This window comes from Macrotis lagotis, chromosome 5 (genome assembly GCF_037893015.1).
Source record: "Macrotis lagotis isolate mMagLag1 chromosome 5, bilby.v1.9.chrom.fasta, whole genome shotgun sequence".
Taxonomy (NCBI): Eukaryota; Metazoa; Chordata; class Mammalia; order Peramelemorphia; family Peramelidae; genus Macrotis; species Macrotis lagotis.
The window spans coordinates 213,682,467-213,710,076 of NC_133662.1; the positions used below are offsets into that span (position 1 = coordinate 213,682,467).

Consider the following 27,610-nt stretch of genomic DNA (forward strand, 5'->3'; position numbering starts at 1 on the left):
ACTCTCGTGGGCCTCAGTTTCCTGATCTATTAAATGAGGGTGGAGATGGCCTCCCAAGTCCCTTCTAGCTGTAGGTCTATGACCTTTCCACAAGGAGAAAGTACTGTCCCAAGCACCAGGGAGTATGTGAGCCAGTGAGTGTCTCAGAATATATGGGTCCATGTGCATGGATGGGTTCAGACAGGCTTTCAGTGGCACGCGTGATCTTCGTGAGTATGAGGGACATCAGCAGAAGAAACAGAGCTTCTGTTTCAATAGCATATGTGGAAGGGTATCCGAGAGTGTGTTTCAAGGTTGCATCAGTGGATGGGGAGCTTCTGAGGATGGGAGCAGAGAGGATAAAAGATGGAGGAGGGGCATCTGTCTCTGGGGGCGTCCGCATGTTGGTATGTAGTAAGAGCAAGAAGGGAAAACCTGCCTCCTGCTGCCAACACAGCCTGTGCCTTAGGGAGACGAGTCCTCTGGGGTACCCATTGGGCCCAGCCACTGTGTTTGTGAGATGCCTCTACACAGCTCCTTGGTAACAAATACGTTGCTTAGCCAATTAGAGTGACCTTCATGAGGGAACAGGTGGGTTGCCGGGAAACAGGCCCTGCTAGGCAAGCCTGGCAATTAGCATTCTCGAACCCCCAATGCTCACTCGGCAACTTTCCCTGAACCTAGTCCCCGAGCCCAGTTTGGAAACAGCATCATGGGGGGCAGTCCATAGGGTTAGGCAAGCTGACTTCACAAGAACCCCTCAGCAGAGATGCCACTTGCTGCTCCCTCGCCAGCCTCCTCCACCCCCCACTATTAGAAGAGGAGGAAAATGATTTGAGCGAGGGATGCCCAAGGTCAGAGGAGGCCTGTCTAGGAATGAAGATAGGTGGGGAGGGGTGAGCCAAAGGGTTAATGAGTATTGAAATCATGGCAGGCCAAGTTCCCTATGCAGGAAAGATTTCTCTACATTTTCCCTGGGAGGGGAAGACTTGTTCCCAGGTGGGAGATGAGAGCTGGTAAACCAGGGGACCTTTGACCCTGGGGGTTAATACTGCATAGCCCGAGTGGGCAGTGCAGCCTCTCTCATCATGCATCTGCCTTTTCTTCACCAAGGCTGTGAAAAGTCCAGAAGCCTAAACAACATAGCCGGAGCAGCGGGAACAAGTCTGGGGCTCTCTCCACTCACATCGCGCTACAGCTCACCCTACCCTCCAAGAAAGCTCCTGATCTCCCACCCCTTCCATTCTCTCACGGGCCCGACACACGGACACGCTGCTCCTTAACCAGCCTGGCTCCAGCTCCACGATGCATCGAGGCTGCTGCAGCTCACTCTCCTCCTCCTCCTCGCCCGCCCTCTGCCTCTCCCATGCCTGCCTCTCCCCTTCTCCTCGCCATGACTCACGCTGCCCATAGAGATGCCTCCCAGCCCCCTCCACTGTCCCTTCCCAGCTCCCACTTCTCCTCTGCAGACTTTGGGCCACTTGGGGCTCCTTCCTCCAATGCCATCCGACTAACCCTTCAGGTTCTCCTCTCTGGAGTCGTTGACCAAAAGCAGAGAACTGCCATCTGCCCCCCTGCCACCCCCAGCCCTGGCTTCATCCTGAGGGGACAAAGACTCTTCCAGGCCCCGGCCCTCCTCTGCTCAGGGTCCCCTCTCTCCTTGCTTTTCCCCTGCTGCGCTCTGGACAGTGCTATGTGGGCGTGTATATAGGGGATGCCCACACACATTATCCTAGAATCTGCTCAACTCTGCCGGGGCCTTAGCACCTTTCTTACCTTAGACATTTATTTTTTTAATTGTGACAAATACATTCCATTGCCATGCTGCCTTTAGCCAAGAATGAAATAGTTCAAGCAAGGATGTTTCTGTCTGTCTGTCTGTCTGTCTGTCTGTCTGTCTGTCTGTCTGTCTATCACAAGAGTTGGGGCCCATTTAAAGCAATAGTTTTTAACATAAATGGGCTTTCATTTCCCTCTCTCCTCCCCAAATTCAGCTCTCTCTCTCTCTCTCTCTCTCTCTCTCTCTCTCTCTCTCTCTCTCTCTCTCTCTCTCTCTCTCTCCCCCTCTGCCTCTCTCTCTCTCTCTCTCTCTCTCTCTCTCTCTCTCTCTGTGTATGTGTGTCTGTCTCTATCTCTCTCTGTGTCTGTCTGTCTGTCTCTCAGTGGGGGGAGGTTTAGAAGCCTTTATTTTACTCTCAGTCATGTTCTTTCTCTCCTGGAGGACTAGAACCAGGGACAGGATTGGGCTACCTTCTGGACTGCTCCACCCTGACCTCTGCTGACTGATGACTCAAGGGAGAAAGCACAGCTTTTCTGATCCCCCCTTCCTCCTGGCTGTTCCAGGCAACCCCCTTCCCACTCTTACCCTCCCCCATCCACCCCGCTGGGTTCCCAGGCCAGAACATAGAGCAATTATCAGAATCCCAGCCAGCCCTCTGTTTTCATCTAATTCTCGTGTTATCGTCTGTGTTTCCCGTTCCCAATATCCCCCCCTCCCCAAACCCCTCCTCTCTTGCCAAATTCCCCGCCCTGCCTGCATCTGAGTCACCTACTGTTCCCACCCAGCCTCTCCTCTCTCTATTTCTGCCAGAAGCAGAGACTCATCTAATTTCTATAATTAAGTGTATTCATTTACCTAACGATCCCAATCCCAGGAGCACAACAGGTTTGTGACTCACTAAGTAAGCATGTGTGTGCCTCGGTTGCAGCTGAAGGAGACAGGAGAGAATTGATTTCCTGCCTGGGCCCAGTCTGCAGCTTAACCAAGGACAGGCTTATCCTTTGGGGGCTGGACCTCTCTGTAGTGCCCCTACCATGGGGAGCAGGTCAATCTGGCCAAATGAGCCTGGCTTCTCCCTGGGGTCCTCCTGACCCTGGAGCTCCTGGGCTTACCTGACATTGGGGCCTTCTGAAAGACCGGAGAAACTTCTCAGTGGAGACACTTCATGAACTACCTGATGGGGATTAGATCTGACAGTGGAGCTATGTGCTTGGTAATTTTTAGAATTGGCATTATGCAACTTAGTGGGAATGACTAACCGTCCGTCTTTGCTCCTTCCAGAGCTGGCAGAGGCAAAGTTACAAAAAGAAAGCAGCTTCTGGGAGTGGAGCAACAAAAAGAATTGGAAAGTTTTGGAAGATAGAAATTGGGGGGATAGAGATGGGGGACTTTCTTTCTTGGGAGGAGTGAGGCCCCTGCCCAGGGGTTTCCTTCATGAGAAACTTCCTATGTCTTAAGGTCCCCTTCCAGATAAGCTTTGTGCATCTCTCTGGAGACTCTGATGCCATGCCTTGCTTTACCCACCCCACTCCCAGAGTGTGATGCTCCCCATAAGGATAAAGGGGAGTCGTTCAAAGAATATGTCTCCTTGTGAAGTTCTCAGAAGTAATAATAATAATAATAACAATAACCAATATTTATACCACCTTTCACAAAGTGCTTGAGAATATCCAGTCACAAGCCCTCCAGAGATAGGAAGGAATGCCCTGAGGGGACAAAAAACCAGTGAGGTACCAAAGTAGCAAGTCAAGCAGCCTTGGAACAAGGAGATAGAGTCTCTTGGGCGAGGGGTGGGAAAGCCAAGCGCGCCAAGGGGCTGATTTGGCCCTGGCCTGGGACAGCATGAGCTAAGAGCACAATATAACCAACCCCTATCCAAGCCTAGCTATTTTCTCCTCAGACTCTGTTGGCTATTTCTGTGGCAACCTCAGGAGCTGTCAGGAACCCAAGTTTCCATAGCCTCCCCCTTCTGCCCCTGTGAGGGCACCATTCTTGAGCAAGCTTCCCTTGTCTTGGGTACAGTTGGCCTCAGGCAATCCGATATGGGTTGGTGCTGAGCTGAGGCTGGCTCTCAAACTTTTCTCCTGGCCCCTTTGACAATGATACCTAATTCATAACTAGGTAATGACTGGAGGTCTCTTTACCTACTCCTCTTGCCCATCCCCAGGATCTGTAGGGGCTCTTTGTGGGGAGAACAGAGACAGGTCGAAGGTAAGATGCCCAATTACAACAACAAGTGTGTCCACTTCTATTGAAATATCAATCTCAACTTAATAGCCAGTCCTTAAGTCTGATGATAATGCCACCTTTATTAAATAGTCTTTCATTAAGAAAAAAATAATATTTCTCTTTCTCTCCCTCTCTCTCTCTTCAGCTCATGTGAGGCACTATGTTTGGCATCTCCCATTAGTTTATATGTTATGTAACATATGACTTACATTATATGTGTACAACAATAATTTATATCATAGCTCTTCTATTAGATAGTAAGGCTAGTGTCTCAGCCAAACTTTGTATCTCCCCATGGGCACAACAGAGACCTAATAAATGCTTCTTAAATTGAAATCTCTCCTTAGTAAAACAAAACAAAACATTGTTGGGGAATTAGTGGTGGGGAAATGCACCAAATTAACTTCCAAATATTTATTGAGTGCCGATTGTATACAGAGCCTACAGGGTGTCCTGTGGAAAGGACATTGCCTACTGGCTGTTAGGGACACTAGGGTTTGGAATGTGGCCCTTCATGATAGGAAAGATTGTTGGGCTTGGTCCCACTTACCCACCCATCTTGGTTGACCATTAGCTTTTCATCCTTTCTTGAATTCAGGACTCAATTTCTTCAGCTTGAGGATTTGACAGAATGCTGCTTATCTTGGTTCCTCACCCAGCTGCTTACTCATCTGGGGCTGGTCCTTAGACTTCTGTCTTAGGTGCAAGACTTGTTTTCTCTAATTTTAGGATTTGACCCAGGATGCTCTCCTGTCCTGACAGGATAGATGGGGGTCTCAGGATAAGAGATCAAAGTACTAAGGTTAGCATATGGGGAAGGGGACCTTTTAGAGTCCCCCTGTGTGGTTGAGAAAGTCAGTACCTGGACCAGACAGAGTCTCATCACTTTAAAAACTGTGTCCCTCTGATGCATTGCTGAAACTAGAGAAGAAAGTGGTATGGATCCAAGGATTGGCCATGCCACTGGCCACACTCCATGCTAGCAGCATCATATAGACCAGAAGGCAGAGGAAAACTGTTTGGGGCCCCAGGACTGGAGCTGGTACTCCAACAGTGCATTGTTGACTTTCATTGTGTCCAGGAAGGGCAAAAAAACACTCTTTCCAGGTAGGGTCTAGTTCTTTCCTTATGCTTCTATCCACTTAGCTCATCCCTCATTTCTGACAATTTGACTAGGCAGGCATAGCTACCAGAATGGAAATTCCTTGTTTTAAGGATAAGAATCAAGGTGTTGGAGCAGGGAATCATTTCCCCAAAAATGGAATCCCTTGAAGCATTAGACTTTGAAGCATATAGATGATCTATAGCTGGAAGGAACTTAAGAGACCCTCTAGTCTCACTCTCATGGTTTACAGATGAGGCCCAGAGGGGTTACACAGGATTATAAATGTAGAAGGGACCTAAAGACTATCTGACTCTTGTTTTACAAATGAAGAACCCGGGACTCAGAGAGGTCAGATGCCTCATTGAATGTCACACTGGTAGTAACAAAGCCAGGATTCCAGCCTGGATCCTTTCTTCCAGATCTTATTATCTTCTTTCCCCAGGGGCCTCCCTCTCTCCCTTTAGCCTAGCTCATTAGCTTCCTTTTATTGTTCACATAGAACTTCCTTGGAAGGGCTTGAGATTGGGAGAATGTGGGTAATGTTTCAGATCCATGGTAGTCTCTTCATTCATCCTCTTCTAAAACTGAATACCTGACCCCAGGTGGGCACTGGATTGTGATAGAAGGAGAGAGAAGGGATAAGATAGTATAACAGATTGTTGGAGTCAGAGTTGGCAGCAGAGTGGAAGGCCTTCCTCTGGATCTTATATACCTGAAAGAAGGAGGAACCTGCTTTGGCCTAGTTATTCTGGGGTTTGTTGTTCACTTAGAGAATATTGGTACAAATTCAGCTTCTGATCTTTACCTGTGACTGGACAAATCACTTAGGCAAATACTCAGGGTCTCACGATCCCATGAAGATCATGGATCTGAAGCTGGAAGGGATGGTAAAAGTCTTATAGTCCAAACCTTCCAGCTTCAGATCCATGTCACCTGCTCAGGATCCCACCCAGGTAGGAAATTACTGATCTAGGATGACTTCAAGTTTCCTCTGAGCCCTATTGTTTTCCTGATGCCTGGGGCAAGGAGAAGGTCTTGACTACCTGGTGCCCTAAAGGAGGCTTGGATCCTAGTGTAGGAATGATAGGCATGGGGTTCCATACAGTAATATCTTTGGATTATTGGAGAAATAGCATCTCCTAGTGGAAAGAGCACTAAACTCTGGCTTTAAATCTCTAGGGCAACATTACTCGAATGGCTATGGGAAAATCCCTTAAGCTTTCAGAGCCTCAGTTTCCTCCTCTGAAAGGAGGATAATAATGTCCACATTGTTTGTCTCAGGGCTTCTATGAGGAAAGAGCTTTGTAAATCTTAGGTTTACTACCTAACATTGTGCAGGACCCCTGTAGATATGTACAGGACAAGGTGAGGGACTACCTACTAGGCTTCAAGAAATGTTGACAGTAGGGGAGGCAATCTCCAAGATACCATCTTGGATCCACATTTGGTCTTCTGGATTCACAGAGTTCCTAGTTCAATAGTGGGAGATGAAGAATTGCAGGAAGGGTCCTGAAAGTGGAAGGGGGTGTGGATGGGACTACTCAAGGCCTAAATTTGTCACTTCTTGAACTCAGAGAATATCTGTCCAGTTCCCAATTGACTTTTGGCCCTCTGTGTATTGACAAGGAAAGTAGGTAATACCTGAGGTGTTTTTTTTTGTTTGGTTCACTGTCTCTTGTGAGAAATACATATGTATCATATAGTATTTATACACTATATAAATTATATTGAATAACATAGGGCAGCTCCACTAATGTTGGTAGGAACCCTGAGATACTCAAAGGCCATCCCAATTCCCCCTTGATTAAGTCTTCCAGCTGCCATCTCCTTTGGGGCCTATCCATGGTTAGAGGGATGAGGGGACCTTCAGGATACAGGTACCTGAATAAATGTGGAGATAGGGAACTGTTCTCTCCCTCCACAAATTTCCCACCACTTTATGTCTGTCCTTTCCATCATGCTCTACCATATGTTATATTCATCTGCATACACATCAGATTCTCCCTTGGTAGGTAGACTGAGCAACCTGAGGGCAGAAATGTGTTGAATTTTATCCTTAAATTTCCAGCCTCTTGTATGTAGGCCAAGTGACCCTGGGCAGGGTCAGTCATGGGAAATGTATGGGAATGAAAAAAGAAGATAGTATAAGGAGAGGAGGAAGAAGTTGATGCTTTTAAGAGTTAATTGCTACCAACTCCTCCCAAGTCTTTCAGCCCAGATGCAGAAGGTCATTTGTCAACTACATACAACTGGACTACTAGATGCTCTCCACTGGCCCTATCACCTGTGGGTTATGGGTTTCTTCCTTCTAATTTGCTCTTACCCTTCACCCTATCCCCAAGAAGGCAATGTCAATGGGAAAGTGTGTACCAGTGACTCAAACCTGTGCTCTTTAAACACAGAGACCTGCCAAGACGTCCTCTCGTCCAATTATGCCCAGGCTGAGGTCCTCACCTTCTCTTAAAGTTTGGCTCACGTGGAGGCCGGGAGTATGGAAAGAGACATGCGAAAGACTTAGGGAAAAGCCTGGAAACCAGGCAAGGATCTTTCACTCCGAAAGAAATTGAAAATCCTTGTTTGTGCAGGACTGGAAAAAATACACACACACACACACACAAACACACACACACAAACACACACACACACACACACATACACATACATCCTATGGCCCAGGATGGGTCTGATGGTTTATTCTATTGTATATTAAAAGATCTATATGCGTATATATATATACATACATACATATATATTCTATATTCTTACATGCTGTACCCCTGTTTGTGGTGCATGTGCTGCTTGGTGGTCTGTCTTTTGTGTCAGCCTCTTGTTACCCTTTCTATTCCCCACCAACCCCAAGTCCTAAGGTCCCATCTCCTTTCTTGCTACCAGTTTCACATTAATTTTTCTGAAGTCTCTAGTTAGTAGAATTCCAACTGGAAACCAACTGGTTGATGGGTATGGTTCCTGCTTTCACATCAGACTTGACTTGGGTTTAGCTATTCACTTTGTGTCCATCTGTTCTCCCATCCCAACCCATATGTATCAGGGGTAGACAGAGTCTGACAGAAATTCAGACTGCCAGCCCACCTGACCCCAGAATCCCTTTTAAACAGGACCTGATATTTCTACCCCTATGTCTTATGGTCATTGATGTCCTGGCCAGGGGAATGGGATGAAGGATCCCCTGCCCATGTCCCTCTCCTGGCCCATCTACTTTACAGACGGGTCATTTTGTTATCGTATCTCTGTATATTGTCTCCCTTTTTTTTTTTTCAAAGATGCTACCAGGCGTACTCATGGGAAAGGGTATCTGTCTGTCCGTCTGGCTCAGGGGTCCGAGGACCCATGGAAGCCTTGGGATGAAATGGGTTGCAATACTCTACTTCCTGATCTTGGGCCAGGGAATGTGTGCAATAGCAGAGTCAGGGCTGCCCCTTCTGCCTTGGCTTCTGCCCCTTACCCCAGGACCCCTTGCTCTCTCCCCTACCCAACCTTCCCTGGAGTCTGTCAATACTTTTCTAAAACTGTTACCTCTCTCTGTGTCCAAGGCAATACTCCGGCTAGGAGCTGCTGGCCTGTCCGCATGCCTCTGGCTGTTATACTGTGGTCAAGCCCCAATAAAAAGATTTGGAGCTGTCTCGATGCCCTTGCTGTGTGAATGGACCTCTACCAGGGGAATGCCTCTACTCGTACACGTGGCACATGTACAACTGGGCTAGGACCCAGGGCTTCCCTTATGGGAGTTTATAGTCTAAAGGTTGATATACATGTAGAGGGTCAGGCTCAGATAATCAGAAAGGAGGAAAGGATACTGACTGGAGTCCATGGACAGTTTTCAAATCCTACCTATGATCCCACGTGACATTTGGCAACTTAACCTTCTTGGGACTCAGTTTTCTTACCTAATAAACTGGTGGACTCTGAAACATTTTATAGGTTGATAATTTTATGACAAAGTTTGTCTGAGGGGTCTCAACCTTCCCTTTCTATCCCATGATATTCCCTACTCAACAATTTTATGAGGCTAGTGTTGTCATCAGAACTTCCCTCCAGAACTTATCTCTCTTATGCATCCATTCTAGTGTAGTGGTCATGAATGGGTGGCTTTCTGCATGATTGAAAGGACAATCCAAGTTAATGAGATCAGAGGTCCATTTGAGTATGAGTCTATAGGTGGAGAATGGATATCTGTTTAATATAATTGAATTTTAAAACTGGGAGGAACACCTCCATTAAATCAATGTCTTCCTCATATATTGATATATAGCAGTATTATATAGGGAGACAATATGAACAGGAGAAAGAGTGCTGGTTCCAAAGTCAGAGGATCTGGGTTCAAATTCTGCCTCTGATGTTTCCTACATTCTCCCTGAACTTCCTCAACTATAAAAGGAGTAAATTGGACTAGAAGACCTCGAGAGTCCTTCTGGCTCTACATCTATGAGTTTGAACATCTTTTCTTCCCCTACCTTTCAACTCTTGCTCTATAATCTGGGGTAGGTGGGGGGAGTTCACATAGATAATGCTTTAACTCTTTCAGTACTGAAAAAAATTTTTCCTTTCATTCCAGTGCTAAGTATTTTGGGCCAAATTTGAGCCAAAATAAGAATTTCACAAGGGATGAGTTATAGTTGCAGTTTGTTAGTTTCTTCCTAACTACCCTATAAATGAACCTAAAACAACTAAATAATAAATAAAACTTGCAGAAAGCATATTTTTTTCCAATATAACATGCTCCCATACCTAAAGAGTTAAAGCATGGAAGGCATTTTCCTCTCAATAATCTGATGAGACAAGTAATACAAATATAATTGTCCTAAGTTTTCAGATGAGAGAATGAAAGACTTAGAGAGGCTATGTGACCCTGAAATTTGTCTCTTTCTCCATAGAGAGAAAACTGGAAGGTGAAGTGGATACAATGCTGACCTTAGAGACAGAAAGACCTCAGTTCTAATCTGGTCTCAGACACTTACTCGTTGTGTGTCCTTGGGCAAGTCACTTAATCTCTGTCTGACTCAGTTTATTGGGGTCATAATAGCAGCTATCTCTCAGGGTTATTGTGAAGATTAAATGGTAAATTTGTAAAGTGCTTAAGATAATATCTGTTACATAATAGGCATTCACTAAGTGTTTCCTTATTTCCCTTTCTCTCCTCCTTTGTCGTTTCTTCCTTTGTTCCTTCCTTCTTTCCCTCGTCCTGTCTCTCTTTCCTTCCCTCTTTCTTCCATCTTTTCTTTCTTCCCTCTTCCCCCTTTCTTTCTTCTCTTTCTCTTCTTCCTCCCTTTTCTCTTTCCTTCCTCCTTTTTCTTTCATTCCTTCTTATCTCTTTCCCTCATTCCTTCTTTCCCTCTTTCTGTCACATTTTCCTTCCTTCTTTCTTTCCCTCTTCCTTCTTTCCTTCCTTCTCCTTCCAGCCTCCCTTTCTTCATTCTATTTTCCATTATCTTCTTTCCTTCCCTCTTTTTTTGTCATTCTTCCCTTCCTTCTCTCTTTCCTTCCTCCCTTCTTATCCTCTTTCCTTTCCTCCTTCTTTCCTTTCATAAATATGAGCCGCCCCAACCAAAAAACTATCCTAAGCCTATGTGGTATCAAGGAAATTTAAAAAAAACCACTTCTTTTGAAGTGAAATAAAGCTGAAATAGTGCCATTCCAACATTTTACAATGAGAAAACAGGTTCAAGAGGTGAGTGTTAGCAGTGGTCCAAGATGACTCAACTAGCCAATGGCAGGGTTGGAACTAGGCCTTTGCTGCCCCCGTTCTCAGAAGGACACGTGTTTCATGAAACTTCACTACCCCCTCACTATACTGTATTGTAATTGTGGAATCAAAGGTTTTTGTCCCTCCTCTATTAAAAGAAACACCGGCATCAGGCAGTAGGAGGGGGAGGCACTATTTTGAGCAGGGGGCCTTCCTGGCCCCCCTGAAATCACACCATGCCTACGTAGGTAGGGCTGACAACGAGGACACAGAGCACAGATGGCAGAGTAACTACTCTGAACCAAAACGCAAACAGCCAGGAAAAGAGTGACTGCTCTGGTGGAGGATGGAGAGCAAGGGGAGAACAGCAGACCTCCCCCCACCACACACACACACACACACACACCTCCAGGGGCAGGAAGGAAGCATAGTGGACCCAAAGCTGGCTTTTGTCTGACACCCCAACTCTTAATCTCTCCCTCTTGCTTTGACTTCCTTTGTGCTTCACCCTCAACACACACATATACTGCATTCACAACAGCTAATAATAATTGTTAACATTTATAGGCCACTTTTAAGGTTTGCAAAAACACTTGACATTTTACTATTTCCTTTGATCTTCACAACTGCTTGATGAGGTGGGTGCTATTTTCACCCCCGTTTTACAAATGGGGAAACTGAGGCCGATCTTGTTAAGTGATGTTTCCAGGCAGGGTCCCGCACACATCTAGCATGTATTAGACAAAGGATGGGAACTGAGGTCGGCTCGACTCCATGGTGTCCATTAACCCTTCTCTGCCTCCTGCTTCTCCTATTGTGCCTGCCGTGGCTGTGACAATCAGTCCTGGAGCCTCTCAGGACTGGATCTCAAGAGGGAAGGACCAAATAACACAAATGGCTGCTTGGAACTGGTCTGCTTAGCATCAGGATCAAAGGAGAATAGGCAGGGGGCAGTGTCCAGGAGGGGCTGAGCAGACAGTAACAAGGGATGGGCTGGGACTGAGTGTCAAAGAGAGAGTGAGGAGACAATATCAGAAGAGGCTGAGGGGACAGTTATCAGGGAGAAGCTGAGGAGACCAAATCATGGAGGGGCCGAGGGGACCCTGACAGGGAGATGCCGAGGGGACAGGATTAGGGGAAAATGCCTGTTCCTGAAATGAAAGAGAAAAGCCAGGCTCACAGCCCAGGCCAGCCTCGAGGAGATGGCAGCCAGCCAGTTGTCAATTAAAGATAAAATCTCTCCTCTCAGCCACAGAAGACTCTGGCCCTCTCAGACAAGAGAAGGCCATTTGCAACTGGGCATGGCTTGGACCTGCACGACCGGGCTGATAATGGGATTGGATGCATTGCTGGCTTCATAATGATATTAAGCATCAGGGCCCAAGTCCAAAATTACTACTGGTTTTCGCTGATCGATGCAGAACTATTTCCTTCTTGGGGCTGAGAGCCCAACAGCTTAGGGCACCTGATGCTAGAACAAGACCCAGTGGCTGCTTCTGGGCCCTGGGAGCAAGTCTCTCTGGGCTTTGTGGGCAGATCCCCCCACCCCCAGCAATAAAGCTCTGACTGCCAAAAGTCTATGGGCTGGGGAGAGTGGAGCAGAATATTTAGGGGAGCATCCAGGGGTCCTCCTTTCTAACTAGGGCCACAGGAAGCTTGCTCTGTCCAAGGAGGAAACGCTCCTGGCATTTCCAGATCTCTGGAAAGACCAGAGGTGTTGGGGGGAGGCGATGCCACACTGATTCCGATTTGAAAGGCAGCTCACTCTAGCCCCAGGGGCCATGTTTGAGTAGGCAAACCAAGTCCTTTTCCTAGGGGATAATTTGATCTCAGGATTGGGATTTCAGTGAGATTTATCTGTTAAGAGTGGAGGGGGAAAGAGCATTAGGAAGATCAATTCTTCCTATTTTTACATCATTAAGAACAGACATCTTATTTGAATCTCACAACCAGAAAAACTACCACAGTATGCAATTGGAAAAATAAAATAAAATATCCATAAAAAAGAACCTCACAACCACACCCCTGTTGAGTTAGCAGAGAATGAATTATAACCCCCTATTTATATATATATATATTTAAGAAAATTGAAGTTTCAATGTGTTCAAGAGCACACAGCTAGTTAGGAAAGGAAATGTGATTAGTGCTCTTCCCACTTGTATCTTTTCAGAGATAAACTGCCCTGCCTGGGCAGTGATTCTAACTGTGATTCTAGCATGCTAAATGCTAAGTGCTAACTGACCTACCCAAGGGCACACATTCATCATAATTACCCCTCCTCACTACCTCCCCCATCCCCCAAACCGGATGAGACAGTTATAGCATCTAGTCTCTGACTGACCAAATAATGGCTTTGGGGGATGGGGTGCTTCTTCATTTCTAAAATGGGAGCAGTGATATATGTTAGACTTGTATCCCATTGTAGAGAGTGGCAAAAAACATTTCTCTTCTTTTCCCAAGCTTATTCTTACTTAACTAGATACTATAAACACATACACAGGTAAATGCAAAGGGATGCTTGTACCCTGAGTCTCCATCTAACATGGTCCCATACAAGAGACCCCAGACTCAAAGAGATGTCACACACACACACACACACACACACACACACACACACACACACACACACACACTCTCACCTGCAACTTGCTATCTGTGTGACCTTGATCAAATCAAATGAAATAACATGGGCAGAACTTCACAAATCTGAAGTGCTAGCTGTTAGTAAATCACTTGCCCAGGCTTCAGCTCTCATTTGTAAAATGATTTTGGTCCAGATGACTTCTGAGGTGCCTTGTAGGTCTGCATCTATGGTCCAATGACTGTGTGATACCTCTGGACTACCCAGCATCACTCTGAAGGCTTATACAAACCCATAGTCTGCTTGGGGACACACATCGATTTCTCAGTAAACCTTATCTGGATCTTTGTTGATTGAAGAGAGTGGGATGGAGTGGGGAAAGTGGGGAGGCTAGTTAGTGACTCAGATCCAGACAAGACTCTGAGGTCCTCTCCTCTCCTCTCCTCTCCTCTCCTCTCCTCTCCTCTCCTCTCCTCTCTCCTCCCTCTCCTCTCCTCTCCTCTCCTCTCCTCTCCTCTCCTCTCCCTCTCTCTCCCTCTCCTCTCCTCTCCTCTCCTCTCCTCTCCTCTCCTCTCCCTCTCCTCTCCTCTCCTCTCCTCTCCTCTCCTCTCCTCTCCTCTCCTCTCCTCTCCTCTCCTTCCTCCCTCTCCTCTCCCTCTCCTCTCCTCTCCTCTCCTCTCCTCTCCTCTCCTCTCCTCTCTCTCCTCTCCTCTCCTCTCCTCTCCTCTCCTCTCCTCTCCTCTCCTCTCCTCTCCTCTCCTCTCCTCTCCTCTCCTCTCCCTCTCCTCTCCCTCTCCTCTCCCTCTCCTCTCCCTCTCCTCTCCCTCTCCTCTCACTCTCCATTTCTGTGGCTCTGGACATACCCTCCCTTCCATTTCTGAGCCCCAGGAGGTTCCAAACCGAGATAATCATGACTGTGAACAGCTGTCAACCACCTGCCTCCCAAGAGCTGCAGTCAGCATCCTTCAAACACCAAACTGGAGCTGGATCCCTTGACCAGTGCTAAGTCCCCTCTATCAATAGGATCTGCTCAGGGTAACAATCCAAAGGAGACAGACCCTCTTAAGTATAAGGTGATTGACAGGGACAAATGATGTTATAGAGTAAAGCTGTTCCAAAAATGGTTATAGGCCATAGAAGCTTTCCATAGAGAGCCATAAGAAGGTGGAATTCAGGGGGTGGTTAGACCTAACATAATAGAAAAGAGACTGAGGTCCTTTACTGCTGAGTAGTCCAGTTGGTAGAGCACTAAGCCTGGAGTTTGAAGGACCCCAGTTCAAATCCTGTCTTGGACACTTACTGTCTGTGGGATCTTGGACAAGTCTCTGTTTCCTCAACTGTAAAATAGGAATACTAATAGAACCTAATCTCTCAGAGTTGTGAGGTTCAAATGAGATGATATTTGTAAAGTGCTTACACAAAGGAAGTACTTTATAAATGTTAGATGTTATTTTTATTACTGGCATCTCTCCTGATAGCTTTAGAGATGGAAGATATATTTGATGTTTGTAATTGTCCAACACCCTTTACAGATATGGAAACTGAGGACTAAGGTTCAGTGACTTCCCCAAGTTCACACAAAATCTCAGAATTGGAAGAGACCTCCAAAATCATTTAACCCAACCATTACCTGAACAACAATTCTTCCTACAGTATCCTGACAAGTAGTTGTACATCTTCCACTTGAAAATTTTCAGGAATGGGGATCTTCCCTCCTAAGAATCTACCCCTTCCACTTACAAGCAGATCCCTTAGAAAGCTTTTCCTTGCATTAGAGCTAAATTAACCTCTTTGCAGCTTCTAGCCATTGTTCCTTATTCTTCCCTCTGAAGCCAAATAGAACAATAGTAATAATTATTGTTAATTTGTTGTTACTGTTTATGCTTAATAAATTATTTATTGTTAATAAATTATCTACATAGTCCTTTAAAGTTTGTCAAGAATTTCACATTCGCTATCTCCTTTGAGCCTCTAAATAATCCTATAAGGTAGGTACTATAAGAATTATCCTTCCCTTTTACAGCTGAGGATAGGTGGGATAATTTGCCCATGGGTACAACAAATTTATGAGATAGATACTGTAGGTCTTTTAAGATGTCTGCAAAGTATGACCCATGAGCCAAATCTGCCTGAAATTGTCTTTGCACTGTAAACTAAGAATAAATTTTACATTTTAAAATAGTTTCATTTAAAAATGTTTAAAACCATTTTTTTTAAAACAAAGCTTTTGTCTTTTCCAATTACTTGCAATGATAGTTTTCAGCATTCATCTTTTTGCAAGTTTTTGAGTTCTGCATTTTTCTACTACCCTCCCTTCTCTTGGTCTTTCCCAGGGCAGCAACTGGATATGGGTTGTGCTTATACAATCATGTTTAACATAGTTCCATATTAGTCAGGTTGTAAAAGAAGAATTAAAACTAAAGGGGGAAAAAGTTAAAAATCATTCTTTGCTCATAGTCCTGTAGACAAATGGTGGACTGGATTTGGCCAATTCCTGTTCTAGAACAGAGTCCAGAGCATTTCTCTAACTTGCTTACAGTCACATAACTGGTGATAGTCACAGCCCTGAATCCAAGGCTTTCCTGTCTGCAGGTCCAGCAGGCTATCCACTATGCCATAGTGCTACTCCATAAGGCTAGCATTTATTTCCATATGACTTCCCTTAAAATATTTTAAGATTTCTATATTTTAATAGGGACAAAGAGCTGGAAACAGAGGAAATTCTCATCAATTAAGGAATGGTTGAACAAATGATGGGCTATGAGTGTAGTGGATATTTTCATGCTATTAAGAAACTGGGAAGGGGATGTTTCAGGTAAAGATGTATATGAACTGAGGTAGAGTGAAGTGAGTGGAACCAGGAAAATAATTCATACAATAACAACAAAATAGTAAAGACAAAACAGCCTTAAGTATGATCCTAGCAGTGACCAATCATGATTCCAGAGGATCCATGATGAAACCGTACTGCCCTTCTCTTGACAGAGAGGTAAGAGATTCAAGATGTTGATTGATCTTGACATATATACACTCATACACACATGCATATGTATGTTTTTGTGTATTGTGTGTATTAACATGCATGTGTATATGTGTATACATTTATATTTTTTAAATGACCAATATCCATATTAGTTTTGCTTGATTATTTTTTAAAAAGGCATCTATCAGGCCTCCCCTAAATGCTCTCCAGGCTGTATATCCTTAGTTTTTTCTGTCCCTCTGCATATGCTAGGATCTGTATGCCTTCCTACCATATTGGTCCATTGTTCTCTTGATATATACTAGCTTATAAATATCATATAAATATAAATGATCTAAATGACTTTCAGGGAAGAACAAGACGATTGCCTCCCTTGTTTAGGCTACTATGTTTTCCTCTAACAGCAGTTTAATAATGACTAACATTTATATGGTGCTTTAAGATTTGCATAATACTTTACAAATGGATTTCAGTTTATCTTTTCAACAACCCTAGGAGGTTTTTCATTTCAAGTTTCATTTTCCAGATAAGGAAACTGAGATTAAAAGTGTATATATTGCTCAGATTCGTGAAGTGAGAAGCTTCTGTCTGAAACTGCTTTTGAATTTAGACCTTCCTAATCCCAGGCTCAGAGCTCTGTTTATTGGGTTGGCTAATTATCAAATTGAATTAGCTCTTTTTCAACTTTGTAGTCCTATTATTTGACAGGTTTTGGGCTTGAAGTCCAACATATACTACCCTCCTTCCAGATCATAGGAATTACAGATTTAGATATAGGAATTTAGGCCTAAAGGAGTCAGAGACAGCAGAATCAGAGAAAATTCAGGAGATCCCCTTCCTGATCAAGGCCCCAGGAAGGTAAGAGGAGACTCTCCAGGTATTTCCCAGTAGGTTTCATACAGCAGCAAGACCAAAGTTGGTTGAGGAGGCTAGGCTATGCCGATAGTTTGAAGAACAAAAATTTACTCCAATTCTCAGTCTTTTCCAATTCCTTCATTTTATATACAAGGAAATTGAGGCTCAGAGAGCCCACATGACTTATCTAGTGTCACACAGGTGCTAAGTTTCAGAGCTAGGATTTGAACATAGGACATTGGATTCTAATCCCCAGATGCAGTAAAGTTGACTTCTGTGTATTTGTAAAAGTGGGTTTTTTTTAGTCCCAGTGTAAACTTTACATTTATACCTTTAAATTTTCATTCTATTAGATTTGACCCATTGTTGTAGTCTGTCGAGATATTTTTGGATGTTATTTCTCTTAGTGTGTTAATTTATCCTTTCCAATTTTGTATCATTGGAAAATTTAAAAAAGCATGCTTTCCATGCTTTTATCCAAGTCATGATAAAAATCCAAAAGAGCATAGGGCCAAATATATATTCTCCACTTGAGACCACCCTCCAAGTTGATAGCAACTCCTTAGTGATGATTCATTTCTTTGCTTGGAGTCTTCCATTAGTTCAAAATCTTCCTAAATAGTACTATAATCCAGTTCACAACTCTCTATCTTGCTCACAAAGACAGGATGAGAGAATTTGTCAAAGGCTTTGCTGAAATCTAGGCATCTGTATCTACAGCATTCCCCTGATATTTCCATCTAGTAATCCTGTCAAAAAAGGAAATGAGGTTAGTCTGGCATGACCAGGCTTGATGAAGCCATGCTGACTCTCGGTAGGTAGGGGAGATGAACCAAGAGCCAATGGTTGCCATCTCTCCACATGCTCTTTTACTTCTCTTCAACTCTGAATCTAATCATTTAACCTCTTGTGGAGTCTCAGTTTTTTCCTCTGTGAAATGGAGATAATAATACTTCAGAATTGTTGTTAGGAAAGCACTTTGTGCTTTAATGGCATTATATAAAAGTGAAAGATCTGACTCCCAATCTGTTCACAATTAAAGCATTCCTAGAAGTACCCAGGCACTTAAAAATGCCTTTTGTCTCAATTCTCTAATTTCTTGTTGAGAAAATTGGATGGGAGTGAGGAAGGAAGAAAAGAGGGAAGAAAAGGGGAGAAAAGGAGATAGTAAAGAGAACCAGGATGGAGGAGGAGGAAGGAGGGAGGGAGGAAAGGAAAGAAAGATGAAAAGGCAGCAGAAGGGGTAGTTAGGTGGCACAGTGGATAGAGTACCAACCAGTCTTGGAAACAGGAAAACCTGAGTTCAAATTCGACCTCAGACACTTAATAATTACCTAGCTGTGTGACCTTGGGCATATTACTTATTACTATTATATTGCAAAAACAAAACAAAACCAAAAAAGGCAGCTGATGAAGAAAATTAGGATGGGAAAAGGTCTTGAGCTCATGTTATATGATGATTAGCTTAAGGAATTAAGGATGTCAGCCAAAGAAGAGAAAACTCATAAGGACCAAAGCATAAAAGCTGCCTTCAAATATTGGGAGTGATATTGAGAAGGGGAATGAAATTTGTACTACTTGGCCCCAGAAGGCAGGACTAGAAGCAATGGGTGGGAGGTTGCAAAGAGGTAAATTTATGTTTTGTATAAAGAAAACTTCCTAAAAATAAAGTCTGCCCAAAAGTGGAATGGCTGCCTCAGGAAAGAGCAGGTTTTCCATTTCTGCAAGTCTTTAAGTTGAGGTTAGGTGACCACTTGTTGGATATGTTGGGGGGAAGGATTCTTAAATCAGTTGGATTAGATGGGCTCTGAGGTCGCTTCTAGCTATGATCCCCATAAAATGAAAAGAGGAGGAGGTCAATAGGAGGAGGGAATAATAAGAGAAAAGCAGAGAGAAATGAAGAGCAAGGAGGAGGATAAATGGATAGGAGGGTGAGGACTGGGAAAAGGAAAAGGAAAAAAATTGATTTTATAATTTCAACATTAAATCCCTTAGTTCCTTCAAGATTTTTCTTCCCACTCCAAAGAACTGAAGATATCCTGGTTGTTTTTTCTGAGTAAGACTGAAGTCAAATGCATCATTGACTTTTGAGGGGGATCCATCATATACCCTGCTCATCAGGGTTTAGTGTTGGGTGGGAAGGGAAGACTGAGTCAATAACCAATTTCTATAGTTCCCAGTAATCATCTCTGACCTGGATCGGCACCTCTCCTAGGGGACCAGAATAGGCCATGGAATCAAATCCAAGAAGGTCCGTGAAGTTACTCATACTGCCTTATCTACACTTTATATCTCCCCTTATCCTTGCATGCTTTGCACTCGAGCTCTTAATTAGTGTTGGTTGAATTGAGTTGTCTGCATTTCCTAAGCTCCCCTCATTGGCCTGGGGAGCCTGATATGGGACTAAGTGGCTGGAGGTTCTCCTGAACTCATATTGACCTCCAAACCTCATGTTCAAAGAAGTTACCCGATAAAGTCCCCCCCCCCCAATATTTTAGAGTTAGAGGGCCAGGGTTCAAATCCTGATTCTACCTGTATGTTTTGGGGCAAATCCATTTTTCTTCATTTGCAGAATGAAAGATAAACAGTTCTGAATTAAAAAGAGACCTTAGAAGCTAATATCCTTCATTTTACAGATGAAAAAACCAAGGCCTGAGAAGGTTGAGTGACTTTATACAAGGTTATATAGGTAATAAGTAAAAGAACTGGATTTGAACCCAGATCCTCTCATTCCAAATAGAACAAGCTTTTCCCTGTACCTCAGTGCATCCAACCTCAAGTCCATCATCATGGACCCACTAGTTACTTTACTCTCCAAAGTGATACGTACTCCCCACTTCAAGGAAAGCTGAGACTGGTAGATAACTTGGGGTCTTGGGAACTCTGAGGTGAAGTGAGCTAAGTTAATCAGGTGTTGGGCTAAGGTCAGCACTGATGTGGTAACCCTCTGGGAGCTGGGGGAACACCCTCAGGGCGGACAGGGTGGATGAGGAGCAGGTGAGAGCTCCCCAAGTGGATAAGATGGAACTGTGCCCTTTTACTGTGTGAGATAATGAAACATAGCCTTTATAAGAAAGAAAGAAAGAAAGAAAGAAAGAAAGAAAGAAAGAAAGAAAGAAAGAAAGAAAGAAAGAAAGAAAGAAAGAAAGAAAGAAAGAAAGAAAGAAAGAAAGAAAGAAGGAAGGAAGGAAGGGAGGGAGGGAGGGAGGGAGGGAGGAGGATTACCAAAGGTATCAGAAGGTCTCTACTCATTCATATGTCCTTTGCCCTTCCTAGGATATCAACTCATCCATCCCCCAAATCACTGAATGTCAAGATATTCTAGATGTTTCTACTGCTTCTCCTTCCCCTAGGATTAACTCCCTTTTCTAGGGAAGCAATCCCCAGCCCCCCCCCCCCATATACATATACACACACACACACACCCCTTGGTCTGAGAACATTTTCCTCTGATTCAAATGAGGGGAAAAAACCCAAACAAACGTGGCTCCATCTTTCTTTGAGTCCCACCCCCCGACTCCCACCCCACCTGAGGCCAAGGTCATCTTCATTCCTTTCCTGGGCCCCCTGCCCACTTCCTGAGGCTTGGCTCTGGGCTTGAACTCTGATGAGTCCCTTAGCCTGACTTCCAGATGAGAAGTGTGGGGGCTGTGCGCTCTGTGTGTCCCTTCATCCTAGGACCAGAGGGTCTGGTTTAGCGCCATCTATCCAGAGGCCCCGAAAGGAAGAGTAGCCATCCGAGGCCGTTGCTATGGCGGCCTTCCTTCCCTGCCGTGGCTGCACCCGAGTTGCTATGGAGAGCTCTCATCCACGGCTGAGGAGCCCCGGATAGGTCCCCTGGGAATCTTTAACCCTCTCTAAGCTGGCTGGGGAGGGCACCTCTTGCTGCCGGTTTCAGGATGCCAAGGCTTCTCAGGGCCATTCTGGAGTTTGTTCTTGAGGTACCCCCCACACCTACACACACCTACACACACTCACACTCAAGCACACACACACTCACACATGTGCATACACACACTCACACATTCTCACACATTTGCATACACACTCACAGAAACACATTCACACACAGACACACTCTCACACATTCACACACACTGACACTCTCATACACACTAACACACTCAAACATATACACATTAATATATTCATACACTCACACACACAAACACAAACATTCACACACAGACACATTCACACACACTGGCATATTCATACACATACACATGCACAGACACACTCTCACACATTCACACACACTGACACTCTCATACACACACAAACACACTCAAACATACACATTAACATATTCATGCTCACACACTCACACAAACACAAACATTCACACACAGACACACTCTCATACATTCACACACACTGACACTCTCATACACACACTAACACACTCAAACACATACACATTAACATATTCATGCTCACACACTCACACAAACACAAACATTCACACACAGACACACTCTCACACATTCACACACACTGACACTCTCATATACACACTAACACACTCAAACACATACACATTAACATATTCATGCTCACACACTCACACAAACACAAACATTCACACACAGACACACTCTCACACATTCACACACACTGACACTCTCATACACCTACAGACACCTACACACTCACACTCAAGCACACACAGACTCATGCACATTCTCACACACATATACACTCTCACACATTTGCATACACACGCTCACAGAAACACATACATTTACACACAGACACACTCTCACACATTCACACACACTGACACTCTCATACACACACTAACACATTCAAACATATACACATTAATATATTCATACACTCACACACACAAACACAAACATTCACACACACTGACATATTCATACACACACACACACACACACACACACACACACACACACATGCACGCACACAACCCCCACATTCTGACTTCTGGCCCTTAGAAGCTCATCAACTCATGGGAATCCCTGTTTTTTTGAGTTCTAGTCAATTATCAGCATAGTCCCTCTGGGTCTGAGCTAGAGGTGGCAATGAACTCCCAGTTGGGGATGGGGAATGGGAGTGGGCCAGAATAGTCTCTCCTTTTCTGGGTTCTTGCCCAGGAGTCTAGTAAATGCGAGGCAGCATAATGCAGAGGAAAGGGAACTTTGAACTCAAAGGACCTGAATTCGAATTCAACTCAGCCACTTACTACATGCGAGACCTGGAGCAAATCATTTAATGTGTCTTCCTCACCTCAGTCACTAAGGTGTTGGATTACATGATCTCAGAAGTAAATACAATCCTAAATCACCTGTCCTCTTTGTAAAACAAAGTCATTCATCTACAGCATCTCTCTATATCCAAGAACTATGAGATATCTTAGGGACGCCATCATTTGGCTTATTTCTTCCCTGCTCCTACTTTTGCTGAGATTTCTTCATCTTTTCCCTTACTCAATGGGTACAAATCAGGGGAGAGAGACTGGAAATGGGGCTTCCAATGAGTTGGGGGGGGAGGACTCAGAGGAAACTATTTAGTCCAATCTCATTTTCTAGACACAGAAACTGAACCTTGAGAGGAGGTGTGATTTGGTCATTGTCACAAGTAGCAGAGCTGGAATGCAAACTGTAATGATCTGCCTTCAAGTGCATCAAGGAACAGAAGAAGGAATAAGTTACCTCCTTAATCAATGATAGCATTTTTTTTTGTAAGCCAAATGGGGTTAAATGGCTTGCCCAAGGCCACACAGCTAGGTAATTATTAAGTGTCTGAGACCGGATTTGAACTCAAGTCCTCCTGACTCCAGGGCTGATGCTCTGTCCACTGCACCACCTAGCTGCCCCCAATGATAGCAGTTTTTGATGATAATAGATTCCTAGCCAATATTTCAGGTGCCTTCCTCTCTTGCACCTCTCCTCAGCTGGGTCACATTCTCCCTGCCCTGGTAAATTGCCTCCAGTGCCAAGGACTGGTTATGGTCTCTGGGTCCATCTTTCTGGACTCCCGAATTGAAATCTACTTCAAGGTGTTTTAGTGCAGATGGTCCACTGTTGTTAGGACAACCAAAACCCTTGGTATTACAATAACCTGCTGCTTGGTCTCCTTGCCTCAAGTCTTCCCCTTACTCCAGTCCATCCTTCTCTCTTCTGTCAATGATCTTCCCAAAGCTCTGCCTTGACCATGCCACTTTCTTACTCAATAAACTCTAGTGGCTCCCCATTACTTCCAGGATCAAATGTAAAATCTGTTTGACCTTTAAAATTCTTCACAGTCTGGCTCTTTCCTTTTGAAACTATTCCTTGTAGGCAATACTCAGTTTCCCAACTGTGGGCATTTTCATTAACTGTCCCCTTTGCCTGGAATTCTCTAGGTTCTCATATCCTCTTCCTGGCCTCTCTGGCTTCATGCTAGACTCACTTGAAAAACCTTCTTTTTTAAAGAGGACTTTCTTGGTCACACTACTCCCAGTGCCTCCTTCTAAGATTTTCTGTCATTTGCCCTGTAAATATTTTGCAGTTACCTAACTGTTTGCACATTGACTTCCCCATTAGAATGTAAACTCCTTGAGGGCAGGGATTGCTTTTGCTTTGTTTTATATCCATATATATATATATATATATATATATATATATATATATATATATATATATGTGTGTGTGTGTGTGTGTGTGTGTGTGTGTGTGTATAATGATTTATTTATTATTATTATTTTAGGTTTTGCTGCAAGGCAAATGGGGTTAAGTGGCTTGCCCAAGGCCACACAGCTAGGTAATTATTGTCTGAGACTGGATTTGAACCCAGGTGCTCCTGACTCCAAGGCTAGTGCTTTATCCACTATGCCACCTAGCCACCCCTGTATAATGATTTATATATCATTTAGCAAAGGACCTGGTACATATTAGGTGCTTATTAAATTCTTGGGGGGAGAGGGAACAGTTCTGTAGTATAGCAAAACAAGACTTGAAGTCATTAGACCTGTGTTTGAACCTCAGCTGCAGCACTTACTATACTAGATGTGTGACCCTGGGCAAATCATCTAACATTTTTGAATACTTAGTTTTCCATCTGTAAAATGGAAATAATAATACCCTATAGTTATCTAGGGGCGGCTAGGTGGCGCAGTGGGTAGAGCACTGGCCCTGGAGTCAGGAGTACTTGAGTTCAAATCCTTCCTTAAACACTTAATAATTACTTAGCTGTGTGGCCTTGGCCAAGCCACCTAACCCCATTGCCTTGTAAAAAAAAAAAACACGTCAAAGTGTGTGTGTGTGTGTGTGTGTGTACATACATACATATATATGTATATATATGTGTGTGTATATATACATACATACATGTGTGTGTGTGTGTGTGTGTGTGTGTGTGTGCCAGAAATCAGAAAAATTACAGGATTTGGTATTGTGAGAATAGAGTTGAAATTCTACTCTTTCCACTTAGTAGTGGCTTGCCCTTGGGCAAATCATTTCCCCATTTTGTTTTCCCAATCTGTAAAATGGAGTTAAAAATACTGCCTACTATATAAGGCTAGTGTGAGGCTTAAATGAGACAATATATCTAGAGGACTTTGTACTCTATAAAATACTATAAAAAGGTCAGTTATCTTCCATTTTTTCTGGGTTAGTTTTCTTTTTTTATATAATCAAATGTTTTTCTTTCAATTCTTAAATTTTCATTTTTGATGAACTTAACCGTTCTGTACAAACAGGAAGTTTTTATTAAGTGTGAAACTAAGAATCTCCATTATATGCAACCTATTTTAAAGTATATATTAAAATTAACATGATAGTAATTGGAAAGATGTGAGTTCTAATCCTACCTAATCTCATCCACACAATCCAGGCCCACTGACCAGTGAAATTTACTTTTTTCCCATTCCTCAAACAGGAGACCGTCTCCAACTCTGGTCATTTTCACTGACTGACCCCCATGATCTCCCTCCTCAACTCCATTTCCTGACTTCTCTGGCTTTCTTCAAATCTCAGCTAAAATCTTACCTTCTAAAGGAGGAAATCTTTCCTAACTCCACCTTAATTCTAGTTTCTCTTTGTTGATTATCTATGATTTATCTTGTATATAGTTTGTTTGTACATAGTTATTTACCTGACATCTCCATCTGACTGTGTACTTATATATGAGAGCAGGGATGATCTCTTGCCATTCTTTGTATCCCCAACATTTAGCTTGCTTCTTCTAACTCATTGACTGATTTTACAATCGAGGAAAAGGTAAAGGGACCTGCCTCTAGTCCTAGAGCTTATGAGTTTCTGACTCCCAAGTCCCACTCTCCATTTGCTTGGCTGCCATGATGCCTCCCTCTTTAATGATTATGGGACTCCCTTTCTATGGCCAAGTACCATCTCAGTCAATGAAATTTTCCTCTGGCTGAGATGGACTTTTGACTTGGGGAGAAGAATATTATATAACTGACCAAGGATGTAATCCTTAGACAAAGCAACAATATAAAAACTTCATCCCAACTCAAAAACTGGCTTGTGATGTGACACAAAAGATATTGATGGAAAGTACCTGAACTTAGTAAAGATCTGGGTTCCAATCTTGATGCTACCACTTTTTTAGAGTATGATCCTAATCATTCTACTTTTGTAGTCTCAGGTTCATCATCTTTAAAATGCAGGTGTTCTTTTACTTCCTATCCTACGTAGGTATGAGGAGAGTGCTTTGTAAACCTTAAGGAGCTATGCTGCTGTTATTATAAATTGATCAATGATGGGAACCTGAAACGTCTTCTAGTCCAAAACCATGATTTTATAGATGGAAAAACTGAAACTTGGAGAAGGGAAATGTGAACAAGATAATCATCTACCTTGATCTGTGGATCATCTGGTAGAAGAGCTGGGTTGCAAACCCAGATCCTCTGACTCGATGGTATTATCTCCTCTTCATTTTTCCACCTGTGCAATGGGGACAATGCTTCCTAGAGCTCCAGAGGAAGATGTAGAAGGAGAAAGGGAAAGCCCCAAAGTTTGTTGATCAATATTTAAAATGCAGGGATTGATGAGTTTGGCCCTCATGCCTCTTTCATCAATTATAGATAGGAACTGGGAGGGGAAGAAGGAAGAAAGGATGATAAAGGAAGACAATGGTTTTGGAATATATCTTCTGATTTTATTTCCAAACACACCTGTGAGCAAATGCTCTCAAGAGCCAAGAAAAGCCCTGGCACCTGCAAGAAAATAGAGAGAACTGAAACAATAATACGAGAGGAGGTTCAGGCAGAGCTACTTCAAAGAAACTCAGAACAGGAGGAGGGAGAGAGAACAGTTAAGGCTACAGGGATGGAGGCAGAGTGAGTGGGGCTATGGGACTAAGGCAGAGGGAGTGAAGCCTCAAAATTAACTACACATGCCCAAAATAGAACAGCTGGGCAAAATCCTGGCTCTGTTTGGGTGTCTGCTGAAATGAGCTTGTATGGGAATAGGGCAGGTTGGGAAAAAATGTTTATTTCCCTTTATAGGTAAGTCAGGCTAGATAGGGAAAGTTTTATTCTCATTCCAACAGAGATAATACTTAGACAGGAGGGACCTTTTGGATGAGGAAACTTTCTCCACCTATGAAGATCATCTTAGAGATTTAGAAAGTTATGTGGGGGACACTGAAAGTTTAGGTGACCTGACTGGGGTTATAGAGCCAGAGTTGGTTGGAACAGGAGAAGAGGGTAAACTTGAACCATGTCTTCCTGATTTCAAAGTCTACTCATCTATACGCAGTCTCTCAGGTCTTCCCTAGCCCTGAGGTCAGCTCTCCCTCCAGAGACATCAAACTTTCATTAAAGTACCAGAATGCAGATACATCAGATTAAAATGTCATCAGGAAATGTTTGACAAAATAAATGAAAATACAATTGTTGTTGTTGTTGAGTTGTTTTCAGTCATGTCCAACTCTTCCTGATCTCATTTAGGGTTTTCTTGGCAAAGATACCAGGATGATTTGCCATTTTTTTTCTCCAGTTCACTTTACAGATGAGGAAATTGAGGCAACAGGATTAATTGACTTGCCCAGGGTCACACAACTAGTAAAGGATTTGAGACAGGATTTGAACTCATGAATATGACTCTTCCTGACTTTAGACTCAGAATCCTATGCACTATGGTGCCACCCATCTAACTAAAAATACAATACAGCAAAGCTAATGTTAATTTGTGTCCCTAGAGATCCATTTCTGTTTGAGTTTAATACCAATGACACTGTACCATGTGACTTCTCACATAAGTAACGATAATAAGTGATGCTTAAATAGTATTTTTAAGTTTGCAAAGTCATGAGGCAGCAAGGTGGCACAGTGGATAAAGAACTGAAGCCAGAGTCAGAAGATCTGAATTCAAATCTAGTCCTCAGGCACTTTTTAAACTGGGTAACCTGGGCAAGTCACTTAG

The 27,610-nt window shown here is 43.6% G+C and overlaps 1 protein-coding gene across 2 annotated transcripts in view; it reads left to right on the forward strand.

The window, feature by feature from the left end:
- KCNC4 (potassium voltage-gated channel subfamily C member 4) overlaps positions 1 to 27,610 on the forward strand; it is a 64,757-nt gene that overhangs the window by 25,881 nt on the left and 11,266 nt on the right. The window contains exon 4 of one of the 2 annotated variants that reach the window (XM_074188375.1): positions 1,093 to 1,262. The exons of the other annotated variant lie outside the window; for it this stretch is intronic. Coding sequence (XP_074044476.1) covers positions 1,093 to 1,262 — 170 coding nt within the window. Of the gene's footprint in view, positions 1 to 1,092; positions 1,263 to 27,610 lie in introns of those variants that run through there. 2 annotated transcript variants of the gene reach the window in all.